The sequence below is a fragment of the Pseudopodoces humilis genome, chromosome 3 (assembly GCF_049639895.1).
Source record: "Pseudopodoces humilis isolate 2021_Gansu_Grassland_sample_001 chromosome 3, ASM4963989v1, whole genome shotgun sequence".
In the NCBI taxonomy this organism is placed as follows: domain Eukaryota; kingdom Metazoa; phylum Chordata; class Aves; order Passeriformes; family Paridae; genus Pseudopodoces; species Pseudopodoces humilis.
The window spans coordinates 78,250,306-78,263,540 of NC_142202.1; the positions used below are offsets into that span (position 1 = coordinate 78,250,306).

The following is a 13,235-nucleotide window of genomic DNA, read 5'->3' on the forward strand; positions in this document are numbered from 1 at the left end:
TGATAAGGTGTAAGTTGTGACAGAAGTCTGTTTGCTGCAGGACTTCACCATGACGCTTTATCTGAGGCACTACTGGAAAGACGAGAGGTTGTCCTTCCCCAGCACCAACAACCAGAGCATGACCTTTGATGGCAGACTGGTGAAGAAGATCTGGGTGCCTGACATGTTCTTTGTCCACTCCAAGCGTTCCTTCATCCACGACACCACCACAGACAATGTCATGCTTCGGGTCCAGCCAGATGGGAAGGTACTTTATAGCCTCAGGTAAAACCGCATTTGGTCAATGCAAGCTATTAGTGGAAAGAGAAAGTGTTTTAATTGATTCCTGTATTGTGTTTTTGCATGACTTCATACAAAAAAAAGCATAAAAAATAATGAATGTGCTGGCTATCCACAGACATCTGAGTGCCTGTATGAGTACATTTAAGTGCCTGTTGCAGAAAGCCAGTTTCTGTGCCAGCATTGTTGGTTCCACCACTCTCCCTTCGCCTTGTGAGCATGGCTAGCCCCTGTTCCTGTTGGGAAGCTGCAGTCAGCTTGGAGCAGCTCAGCGAGGGCCAGCAGGCTGCAATCCCTGCAGGGCACATTCTAAATAAAAGGGCAGTTTCTGGCAATAAAGAGAAGTCCAGGGTAGCTATAGTTATCCACTTCACTACACAGCAAAGTCTCTGGGCTTAGCAAAATGTGCAGTTTCTATTCTTGAGAGCAATGATGGAGAAGTATAAATTTTACTGAGTGCCACTTTATGATAAGCAAAAAATCAGAGGGAACATCCTTCAGCACATGAAGTGACAAGCTTCAGAGCAAGGGTATATAGCTTCTGGTGACTCCCACGTATGGTTAGAGCAACCCAAACACTTGTTTTGGTTTTTTCTGCTTTTTGCTCGCTTTTCATGTGAAATCCATTGGAGCTCCTTGCAGGAGACATTTTTGGTAGTCATTTCTTTGTCCACTGGCTTGAGGGGTGGTCCCAGCCTTGGCTTTCTCTCTTATTTTCCAAATAGTTCATCAGTTGACATAAGTCTGAATGTTATTAAACTGGGATTTTTTAATTTCTGGTAAGTAACACTTTCATGCTTGGAGATGCTAAGTGAGGAGCATCTGTGTCATGATTTAACCCCAGCTGGCAACTAAGCCCCATGTAGCTGCTGGCTCACTTCCTCCTTGTGGGAGGGAGAAGGGAATTGGAACAGTAAAAGCCAAAAAAACCTTCATGGGTTGAGATAAAGGCAGAGAATTAGATAAAGCAAAAGCCCCATGCACAGGCAAAGCAAATCAAGAATTTCATTCACGACTTCCCAAGGGCAGGCAGGTGTTCACCCCAGAAAAGCAGGGCTCCATCACACATAACAGTCACTTGGGAACATGAATGCGTTTACTCCAAATTTCCACCCCTTCCTTCTTCTTCCCCCACTTAATATGCTAAGCATGATGCCATATGCTGTGGAATGTCCTTTTGGTCAGGTGGGATCAGCTGTCCCCCCCAAACTCCCTGTGTGCCCTCAGCCTCCTCCTTTTTGGGTTGGAGAAGCAGAAAAGGCCTTGATGCTGTGGAAGCCCTGCTCAGCATTCATGAAAATATCTCTGTGTTATTAACATTGTTTTCTGGACAAATCCAAGATGTATTCCCACACTAGCCACTGTGAAAAAAAATTAACTCTATCCCAGATAATCAATTTGTCAATCAATTTGTCAATCTCTAAAAGAAAATAAAATCTGTGTTTCTGTTTTACTTGGCTGCAGCTCCATTCAGTTAAAAAAGCAAGTATTGCCAAAGGACCCATAAAAACCTATTAGAAAGAAAATTTCTGTACAATATTCTGATGCAAGAATGTCAACATCGCTTTCACAGCAGTGAAATAATACCTGATAAATAAACAAAGCATCAGATGATAGATAATATATTCTGAAGGACAAAAAGAAGGAAAACCTGAATGATAGGAGGTCAGTATCAGCAAGACTCATAGCTTTAACTAGTGAGAAAGTTGCAGAATACACTGCTTGTGAAGGCTGTGGAGGTCTTTAGGGAATGTTGGTACTGGCAGAGGTGAAGCTGAGCCTGCCACAAGGTGAGGGGGTAACTTCTCAGCCTGACAAGGTGTTTTATGATCCTACAAAAGAAGTCAAGCAAAGAAATTCTTGATTCCCTAGGGGGCATCAGTTTGACAAAAATTCTTTTGTTCTTTGGTATTTTTATCCTACAGTTCATTTGGATACATAGCCTGAACATTGTCTACCTTCTCATTATCAAATATTTTTCTTCACTCATCAGATTAGACAAGGTTCAGATATTCTTTAGGCCTTTACAAATTTTGGTCAGGTCCTGAGTACAATAAAAAAGGCCAAGAATATGACATACTGTTCAGCTGTATCATGCGTGCCTACACACTCATTTAGCTGCCAACCATCTGCATTGCAAGCATTTATGATTATATAAAGAAGATGGGAACAGGAGGACACCAAACTACTCAGATCCTTCACAGCCTTGTGCTTAAACAATTGCCCAGCACAAAGTGGTGGCGAATGTCTTCAATAGCAAACCGGCAGAGTTTCAGTATTTTATTCGGCAGTGAGTGCAACTTGCAATGCTTTGTGAATGCTGGGGAGGGACAAAGGCTCCCCATAAGAACAAGCAGGTCGTTACTGCCTCTCTGCCTTACTGAATGCCTTTGCCTGAATATTGTATTTTTCCTTGGTGTCTGCCTTTTTAGGGTTCTTTGCCAGACATTGTTCTCTCATTTTAGAAACCACCATAGACCTCACTGGCTCCTAAACTTCCATTTCAACCAAGGACTTTCACTCAAAGTCTAATTTCAGACAGGAAAGCAACATCAGACAGAACCCACTTGTGCAGAAGGACTGCTAACATAAGGGATTGCACTGTGTTTTTATCACCGTATGACAGATGTCTCTCTACCAACTAACTCTTCTAAACCTTATTAATTCTTTCCCCGATATGATTTATACTTTTATTTTCATTTACTTCTTTAGAGTCCAAACCAGTCAAGATTTATGGTTTCTTCTGATTCAAACACTAAATTATGCTATTAAAAATGTGGTAATCAGACTATGGCAAAGCCAGAGAGCTTGATTGATGTGCCAGAGCATTTCAGTGGTCGCTGTTGCATTCCAGCTCCAGCCCTGTGCCCTCTGGTGGCTGATTTCCATGTGTGATCACCGGGTTCCCACTGAGCAGCTGGAAATTCACTCTGTGCAGGGAAATTACCTGCATCCCTCATGGCACTACGATGGCTTTGATAAATGAAAATTATTTTACAATACAAAGCATCTGTTCAAAGGACAGATGTCTGAAGAGATATGTTTGCTCATTGTCAGGGGGGAAGTGTCCTTTTTGCCCTTTCTCATTTTCTTCTCCAATACTTTTGTCATCTAATTGCAATTTGTAATGGCCTAACTTTCTAGTCACCTTTAACAGTAGTTTTCTGAGAGAAAGAAATGGCTTTAACTAAAGTGGAATGGCTTTAGTGGAATGGAAGGAATTTATTTTCAGTTGAGTGATAGTGGCTGTAGTTGTTTAATAAAATGAGTGGTACTAGTTGTAGTTGTTTAATAGAAAACCAAACTCACAGCTTTACTATTTTTCAGTTGCACAAGGAGAAAAGTTTTTAATGCGTGATTTTTATTTCTTCCTAGAGTTACAGTAACAGCAATGTGCAACATGGATTTTAGTCGCTTTCCGCTGGATACCCAAACATGTTCCCTGGAGATTGAAAGCTGTAAGTAATGTGGAGGCATAGGGGAGCCAAGGACACCCCATGAGCACCCAAACTGTGTTAAACCAATAATTAATTGTACCAATAATTAAACTGCTGCTACAGTCATGGGAGCTCTAACCAAAGTCATCAGAGTTCAACACTAAGAGAAGCTCCCGGCCCGTATTTTTTCACTAGAATTAGGTGGTGGTGGAACAAGTGTTTTTAAAAACCAGCTGTGAGCACTGCCTTGCCAGTGGTCCTGAATGCCAGCCAGGCTGCCCCACTGCCTCTCCACCCACAGGGCCCTTGCTTGCAGGCCAGCAGCCTCCAAGAGCACCTGTTTGCCCAGGTGCCCTCAAACACATGGATAAATGGCCTTACACCCTCCGCTCCCATCTGCTCATCTGTGGTGTAGAAACCACAGCAGGGTAGTGACATTAATTGCCTTCCTCTTATGCTTCTTAGTCCTATTTGAGATAAACCCAGCTTACACCCTTTGTCCCAAGTATGATGCACATTTGAATTGGCCAGATTTCATGTAGCAACGTTTGAAAATGTTGGCTTTTTTGAGTTATTTTCCTCTGCTTAACCTTGCAATAAGAAATTACAGTCTTAATTCTGTTTTAATACATTAATATATGATTTTTTCTCCCACTCTGGAAAGAGCTGCTACTAAACCCATGTAAAAGGATTGACATTACTGTTATTTCCACATGTATTAAAAAACCAAGTAATGTTCATGTGTATATCACAGGCAGAAAAATTAGAGTTTTTCCTCCTGCATTCTTCAGACCATTGATAAATCATTCCTCTCATCACCCCAAACAGGTTCTTTCTGCTAAGGCTGCTTTTCTATGCTACTGATTTTAGGAATTTTACAATAAAGAATTTTTCAAGTTCTGATGCAGTGGGTTACTTGACACACCTATTATGTGTGTGAAACTACAATTAGAGAAGCAGGAGGGTTAACAAAATGTACCAGGCATCAGGCCTGAGGGCTGTGACAATGAGCTAGTCCACTCCTTGCCACAGCCATACCCACAACCTAGGTGGGTGGCATTGGGAATTTGAGCTTTTCAGCTGGGAGCTCTGAAGGAGCCAGGAGGGCTGTGTGGGCACATCCTGGACTGTGGGGATGGTAGCAGCTGTCTTAGTACACTATCCTGAGTTTGCTCTGCTTTCCTAGATGCCTACACTGAAGATGACCTTATGCTGTACTGGAAGAATGGGAATGAGTCCCTTAAAACAGATGAGAGGATATCACTGTCCCAGTTCCTGATTCAGGAGTTTCACACCACCACAAAGCTTGCCTTTTACAGCAGCACAGGTGGGCAGACAGAGCACCTGCCAGAGCTGGGGGAAGAAGGGGTAAAAACTGTCTCTCTTGGCCTTGGCCATGGAGGATTGTCCACTGGGAGCTCTCTCTGTGTCCCATCAGACCTGCCACTCTTCTATATCATGTCAGCTGTCCCTGCCACACACTTCCATCTTAATGGTCATGCAGTCTGGAAAGATAAGCCCTCTTCAAGGTGACACCAAGTCTTAACTTGAATTAAACTCTCTGAGTTTTGCATAGGTTATATTTTCTGGAAGATATCAGCCCAAGAGATGCTTTGACTTTGATAGTTGGTTCAGTAAGGAGTTTTTTTCTGTAAATTGCAGTGATTTGCAGCCATTAACTGTGTGTAAAGTTACTCACTTTTCCCCTCATGCAGCATCACCCTATCTGAAAGTAGTCTGATGTTGGTGTAACTTCTCTTTTTCATTCTGTTTCACAGGGTGGTACAATCGCCTCTATATAAACTTCACGTTACGTCGACACATCTTCTTCTTCCTGCTCCAAACCTACTTCCCTGCCACTCTCATGGTCATGTTATCCTGGGTGTCCTTCTGGATTGACCGACGAGCAGTTCCTGCCAGAGTCCCGTTAGGTAAAGTCAATCTTGTAGTCAGCAGACCTAAGAGACAAAGGCTGCAACCATAGCCTTGACCATCAAGGTGAAATCCCTGGTTCCATGCGCTGCCCCCGTGTTGCCTTGAGGCACAGAAATCAGCTGTGGCACACATACATGCCCCAGGGACAAGGCATGTGTCCCCTCAGAGTGCAAACTTCTCGTGCCCTGCAGTACCAAGAGAGCTGCTTTCCCTGGTTGTACAATATGCACCTAGAATGAGTCAGAGAACAAACCTCCCACTCTGCTTTTACTGCTCTAAACAGAGACAGGGTACGTGTACAGCCAAGGTGTCAGTATCCTTTGGAGACTTCAGTGAGAAAGAAGGTGAAAATCAGTATCAGCAGCCCTGACAAAATTTCGGTTTATTGAGTTTTGCTAGGGGAGGGAGGGTGGAAATAACACAGCTGAACTGTGCTGTGCAGTTTAACTTGTTAAATTAATTTGCACTGCAGTGTGAGGCATTCAGACTCCACTTTTGCTGCATCTTTCAGAGAGATGAAGTCATATATCACAGGAGTCACCATAGGAGCAGAACTGTGATATGGACATAAATCTTCTAAAGTGGATGTTTTGCCCTCAGCAAAGTCCTGTTTAGGTTTTTTTTGCAGATTCTGAACTCAAGCTTGCTTCCTCTTATTCCAGGCAACATGCCTCAGGATTTTATTTGTTCTTAAAATCATATTCCCTCAGTGGAGAGAATATTGAGACAAAATAGAGATGGCAATAAGGCAGCTTTTCATGTCTGAATTTAGAAACAGCACCCATTGCTTTGAGACATCATTAAAAGAAGCATAAGGGTATGGGCCGTGTCTTTTCAGAAGATGTAGGCACTGCCTTAGCAGTATTTTTAGCACCTAGATACTCACGTGAATTCAGTCCTTTGTGCTTATATACATCATTTCAACTTCCAAAGTTATCACTAATATGACATAATTAGCCCCTGAAATGAGAGGGCCATGGAGGGGTTCTCTCAGAGCCAGGGTAATGCTGAGCTACTGCCCTTGACAAGGGGCTCCTGCCCTTGCTCATGTGCTCATTGTGCTCTCCCAGGGTGTAATGTGGGGCAGCACTACCTTGTGGGGCACCATATTCCCTGCTTGTGCTCCAGTGAATGCACAGACCAGGTGTGAGAGTCAGCTGGAGACTTCTGTGACTTCTCATGAAGCAAGACTTCCCAGGAGAAGTCCAGCATACAGAAAATACAGGGGAAACAGGTAAAAGCAGCAGCTTTGCTTGTGTCCGTGCTGTGGAGGGGTTGAACTAGAAGCTGAGACACTCAGAATCACAGAGTCATAGAGTATCTTGAGTTGGAAGGGAACCCTTTAGGATCACTGAGTTCAAATCCATGTATTTGTACCCCTCCAGGAACTGTGGTGAGCCTAGAATGGGGTGCAGCCAGCACAGGGTCAAAGTGCCACTGCCTGGCCATAGGGTGGGAGGCTGCTGGTGTGGTGAGGAGCCAGACTAGCAACACCTGAGACCAGAATTAGAGCTGTGCTCACCAAATAGACAAGAAAATACCAGTTACAAATCAGGGCTGCCTGGACCCTCCTCAGGCAGTGAAACTTGATACCCAAAAGTGAAAAAAAAAATATTGAAAGGTAAATTCAGGTGTCAGGAAATTGTAGCAACTGCTGTATTTGTGATGAAGGGTCTGGTTTGAAAGCATCTTATGATCTCTTCTGCTGGTGCATTCCCAGGGATAACTACTGTGCTGACCATGTCCACGATCATCACTGGGGTGAATGCCTCCATGCCTCGTGTTTCCTACATCAAAGCAGTGGACATTTACCTGTGGGTCAGTTTTGTGTTTGTCTTCCTCTCGGTGTTGGAATACGCGGCTGTGAATTACCTGACAACGGTGCAAGAGCGGAAGGAGAGGAAACTGCGGGACAAGGTGAGGTTTTCTATCTCCAGTGTCATTTTATTGCCCCTGGTAAAAGGTGTGGCAAAAGTCTGGAAATGTTCAAGGCTTTGAAACTGCAGAGTGCTGCTTTCAGCTGCCTGGGAGAAAATGCAATGTGTGCAAAAAGACACCAGCAGTGAGGCATTGTGGGTTATAAAGATTTGCCACACACAGCCCATGCCCAAGCTCACTCCTCTTTCTTTGGAATCTGCGGAGGCTAACTCCCTCTAGGTATAGCCCTCCACTGCCTGTATAGATGGGATGGGTCTTAGGATTTTACCTTTAAATATTGTTTTATACCGTAGATTAAAACCTGTGGATAGAATCAGTTAGATTCTGTGTTTCGGGTTTCAGATGACATGACAGATACTGTCTATGCACAGTCTAAACTTATACAGCGGTCCAAATTTTCCCATTCTACCCTTGTTACATTACATTTTAACTAAAATTTCAGCCTGAGATCTCTCCAAATGGGGCAGGTTTCAAACATTCCTTTTGCAGTTTCCCTCTGCCTTTCTCTGATTTTCTCAGCTGCAAGGTGTAAGTCCAACCTTTGTTTACACCCTGATACCTGTGCCTGAGCCAAAGGAGTTTTTCCACAGACAGTCCTGCTCTCTCCCTGACTGCACCTGTGCCTTGCAGACATGGAAGTGGAAATGGAAAAAGCTCCTGCCCAGCTCCACTGTTTTGTCCTCCCTTTTGCATCCCAGCAGCCTGAATCCCCCATGCCTTTCCACACCATTATGGGTTGGAAGGAGGAAAGGGCTGTCTGTGACCGTGTGGACACAGCTCAAACCCTTGCTGCCCTTGTGTGTGCCCACAGCCTGCCTGTGCATGCAGCCTACCTCAGCCCCGGCCCATGATGGTGGATGGCAGCTACAATGATGGGGACGTGAACGAGCTGGGGCACTTCATGTCCGAGGATGGGGACAAACAGGACCGGATGATGGTGCAGCTGGCACTGGGCTCGGAGAGGGGCTCGGCCAGGAGGAAAAACCAGAGATACGTCAGCATGCGGATCGACACCCATGCCATCGACAAGTACTCCAGGATAATATTCCCTGGGGCATACATTCTGTTTAATTTGATATACTGGTCCATTTTTTCATAAAGATTCATAACCTCTCTAGTCACAGAGCATTGTGACATTACATGAAAGTACAGTCTCATAGGCTAACAGAAAGAAAAGAGAGAATTGTTTTAATTGGCAGGAAGATTGATTTTTTTCCAGGATTTAATTTTTTTTAATTAGAGGCAACTCATCTGTGGCATAAATAATTGTGGAAGTTTCACATGTCAGCAAAATATAGCATATACAATCTAAAATTTTATACTTATTTAAAGATGTGCTATGTTCGTTCTTGTGCCTCACGGGCCACTGTAAACTATTTTAACAAGTGACTACAATTGCAAGTTGCTTATATATGGTGCATCCTCCATTCTGTGCCCCTGAAATCCTAATTCTCTGAGTAACTGAATGCATGCATACATCTCTCAGCTCAGCAGACTGACCACATTCAATACCAATAAATACAAGAATATGCAAATACTTGCATGTTTGCAGGATGAGGTCAGAAATGGTAATTACAAATACAAAATACCTGTACTGGAAAACACTTTGGCAAGGTTATTGATGGCTACATCTCTCACAGCTTAATGCATGACTCATTAGCAGTACTGCACTGACAGGTCCACATAGTAATACTTTCAGACTTGTGCTTTGTCTTAACGGTATTTAAAACACGGAAATATTTCCAAACTGTCTTGGCCAAGTTTTTATAATACGAGTTGCTATGTACGTTTAATAAGGAATGAACAAAAGCCAGAGTTCCTGTAACCAAATCCTCTGGGAAACACAGGAGCTCTCCTTGGATCTGCTTATTTGGGTCACTCATTTGGGTAGTTTTGCTCTTGAGTTTCCTGGGAACGCATTTCTCTACAAAAACATCCAGTGCAGACAATCTGTTGTCTATGAAAAAAAACCCAAACTACTTCAGGAGAAACCTCTTTCCTCTGATATAGTCTGGGCATTACCAGCCTGTATAAGCCTGAAAACCTGTTGCAGCCTGCAATGCTAGCAGTATTGTTGATTCAGTGTTTCTGTTGCACTCACTTCCAGGAAAATCCAGGTTCATCTGTATTAAAAGCATAATAGAAAGGTGCTCAACAGCTGACAAAGCAGTAGTAAGGACTTTACAAGAGATGCCATGCCAAAACCTTTGGAATGAAGTAAGAAAAGTTTCTACCATAAGACAGCAGCTCCACTGCAGACGCAGGTACAACTAACAGAATCTGCTTTCGTGCTGCACCGTGCCCCAGCATCCTGCAGCTCACCATGCCCTCAGAGAAGGCTCAGCACCTTCCAAGGCAGAGCAAGAGGACACAGCTGGAGCTGGGGGCAGCCAGCACTGACTTAAATGCCAACTCTCTAACACAGCGTCTGCAGAGCAGCCAGTTAGTATGAATACACTCCATATGGAAAAGGCAGAATCTGTAATACAGAAGTGATAAAATAGTTCAGAAAAACAAGAATCAGTTGAATGGAATCAGGGGCCTTTACAACACCAGCAGCACCAAAGGTGTCTCAGAATTGTGATCACTCACTTGCTCTGCTGCTACGTGATATACACCTGTGTTCACAAAGCTACCTGAGGGTTTGCATTCACAGGACTTTAAACACACACATGCTTTTGCACACAACTGCAGAATTCATTACTGCCTGCACAGCAGATACTCTTGTGTTTGACAGGTGGGGCTGCTCTGAGCATCAGACCAAAGCAGTTAAGACTCCACAAGGAGAGTGAATCTTCTTACATGACACCTGCCCTGGCCTGCCTGTTCTGTCACTCTACCATCAGGTGTGTGACACAGTCATTGCAGTTGTTTGAACACTGCTGGTTGTTGTTTTTATTTCCCATGTAAATAAATATTGCATAAACATACTCAGCATTTCTTACAACTGCTAAAATTGTGACCTGAAAAACTCTCACACTTACAGCCTACACTCCATAGGTAAGGCAGTTAAATCACAAAAACTAAAAATCATTGAGAGACACACCCACCCGTAAGATAGTTTTACTACTTATTTCTTATTTCTATTTCATTTACAAGTTTTTTTAGTTTTTTTTCCACATGCACATATACTATCATACCTTTGTTTTATCAAGTCCCCTTCATATCATATTATTCTCCTGTAAGCTTTTTCAAGAGATTAAAAAAATGCCTTTTTCTTTTTTTTTTTTTTTTTTTTTTTTTAACCTGTTAACATTTCAGTCAAATTAAAGTAGAAAGGTTACTCTGGCAAAAGCACATAAAAGGTTGACTACCAGGTTTTCCCACCCTACCTTATTCTGATGGCACCTTCCACCACAAATAGCTCCAAGATTTCTTGGGCAAACTTGCACAGGAATGCATTTAGATTCTCAGTATTGCAAGAACCCACTTATTTCTACAATTTAAGAACAGCATGAACAGGAGTGCCAGATTTTATAGTAAGCTCTTCAGCTCCATAAGAAGCTTAATGTTCTGTAGTTTGCTGCAGTACAGTACATTCCTTTATAGACTCATTAATCTCATACTGCATACATTATTTGGCATCTAATCAGTATATTAAAGGAGATTTTGAAGATACAAATGGGAGCTGGACTTTTGAATTCCCTGGCTTTCAGTGGGAACCTAGTTTCTAACTTCCCATGTGATTTTTCAAAATTTCCTTTCCAGCACAACTCCCTAAATAATCCCCCCAACTTCAGTGTTTGGATTTACACTGTTAAATTACTTGTGTTTTATTTGGGAAATTCTAGTGCCTTTTCAGTCTTATATAAATGTGTATATACATGTATTCTATAACTACAGGATATGTCATATACAGTCAGTGTTTGCTATCAGCAACTATACTCATTAAACATATTTACATACGCACTTTTTTGGCTTTTAACCTTTCACTATATGGGTTTTGTATGCAATCACTAACATGCTGCTCCTTTCCACTTCCACAATAAATCAGAGAGGTTTTGCTTTTGTTTATTTCTAGAAACACTCAGAATCACAATAAAACTTCACATTTGTATAGCATCGTGTGTTGTCTGCCTTCAAAAAGCATGATCTCCATGTGTTTATCCATGGAGAGCTCAGGAATTGATCCAGATGAATACCAAATGCATCCTTAAATCTGGCTATGCTGGTAGGGCTGGAGAGTGCCAGAGTTTCACAAGCAGGGCTGTGATAAGAAGCCTGCATGCAAACTCCAGATCACCATGATGATGACACTTGGATTTCCATCTCAGACTACAGTCCTTGTTCTTCTTGCTGTGGGTGTTAATCTGCAATTTCTTTGAGATTAACCCAGAAGCCCAGCCTGGGCTGAGGCTATGTACAGAATGCAGGTCTGTGTGTATTGTGGATACACAGTGTGTGGATACACACTCTGCCTGTGAGCACATCTAGCTCAGTTCTAGCTTTGGAGGCTGAAGCCTTTGGTAGTCTTTAAGGATGATGATAATTACTGATAGGGTGAAGCAGCAAGGAGGCAAAATTCAGTCTGTAACTGAGAAGCTGCAGATGCTCCATCCCTGGGAGTGTTCAAGGCCAGGCTGGAGTAGGAAAAGAAATCCAGTTATTCTAGGATCAGTGAGAAGGCATGAAGAACTAGATGGTCTTTCAAGCTCTCTTCCAACCCAAACCATTCTGTGATTCTCTGAAACTCCAGAGCTATCATGAACAATAGCACTATATTTTTACACTATCCTCAACTCTGTGGACTTCACTAGGACTGAAGCATTTGGCTTCTCACCTTATTTATAAAAAGAACATTAGATGCAGTTGTAGATTGAGAAAAATCCTTAGTGAGTTTGTTAGATACTTTAGGCTTCCATTAGTGCCTAGAGGAATCTAAAGCAGCAGCAATTTTATCCAACTCTGGCTTAGTATAGTTTGGGTATGAACACTTATGCAGGACGCACTTTTGCTCCCTAGTAAGAACAAAATGTGGGTAGCAGCAGCAGTCAATGAAAGTCTGGTGGACAAAGGCTCTGTGGAGGGTTGCTATCTGCAAGACAAGGCAATTGCAAACCTCAGGGGTATAAAGGAAATAATGTAGACTGACTTTTTCTTTGTTATTTCAAAATTATTTATTCCTCAACATTTTTCTCTAAATAAAAGTCTGTTTTCAGGAATGCTGCTAGCAAGTTATGAGATCACTCAATGAATACTAGAGAGACTTCAACAGCTAGTGTGTTGTGACTCTTCCTCAGAAGAATAGAGTCCTGCTCTGTGTGACTGCAATGGGAGCAGGTACAGAGCACTCACAGTGGGGGGAAACAATTACAGAAATGAGATTCACAAGAACATTAAACTGCTTCCAGTTTATGGTTGGAAGGACTGCTGAGCTCTTCTACACCTGGAACACAGCAGGTTGCAAGTTCTCTCCTTCAAATCTTTTCATAAAAAATAAAGCCATCACATTTAATGTTTTATTTTTTTTTGCTTTAAACTAGGTGTATATTCTACTCACGTTCTAAGACAGACACTAAATAAGGAAATAGAGTAGTTTGGTAGGCTGGCAGAGGCTTTAAGTTCTTCACAACATCTGGGCATCATCACCTCATCCTTTCACAGCTGTGATTTGCCATCAGCAGTTCAGAATTTCATCCATTACAG

General features: G+C 42.6%; 1 protein-coding gene across 1 annotated transcript in view; it reads left to right on the forward strand.

The window, feature by feature from the left end:
• The window catches only part of LOC102105411 (gamma-aminobutyric acid receptor subunit rho-1), a 29,730-nt gene extending 18,416 nt beyond the window's left edge, over window positions 1–11,314 (forward strand). Inside the window, exons 5-10 of the mRNA XM_014263370.2 lie at window positions 41–264; window positions 3,655–3,737; window positions 4,903–5,043; window positions 5,495–5,647; window positions 7,372–7,568; window positions 8,401–11,314. Of these exons, the coding sequence (XP_014118845.2) occupies window positions 41–264; window positions 3,655–3,737; window positions 4,903–5,043; window positions 5,495–5,647; window positions 7,372–7,568; window positions 8,401–8,688 (1,086 nt within the window). The 3' untranslated portion in view covers window positions 8,689–11,314. The remainder of the gene's footprint in view (window positions 1–40; window positions 265–3,654; window positions 3,738–4,902; window positions 5,044–5,494; window positions 5,648–7,371; window positions 7,569–8,400) is intronic.
• Window positions 11,315–13,235: the final 1,921 nt, after the last annotated feature.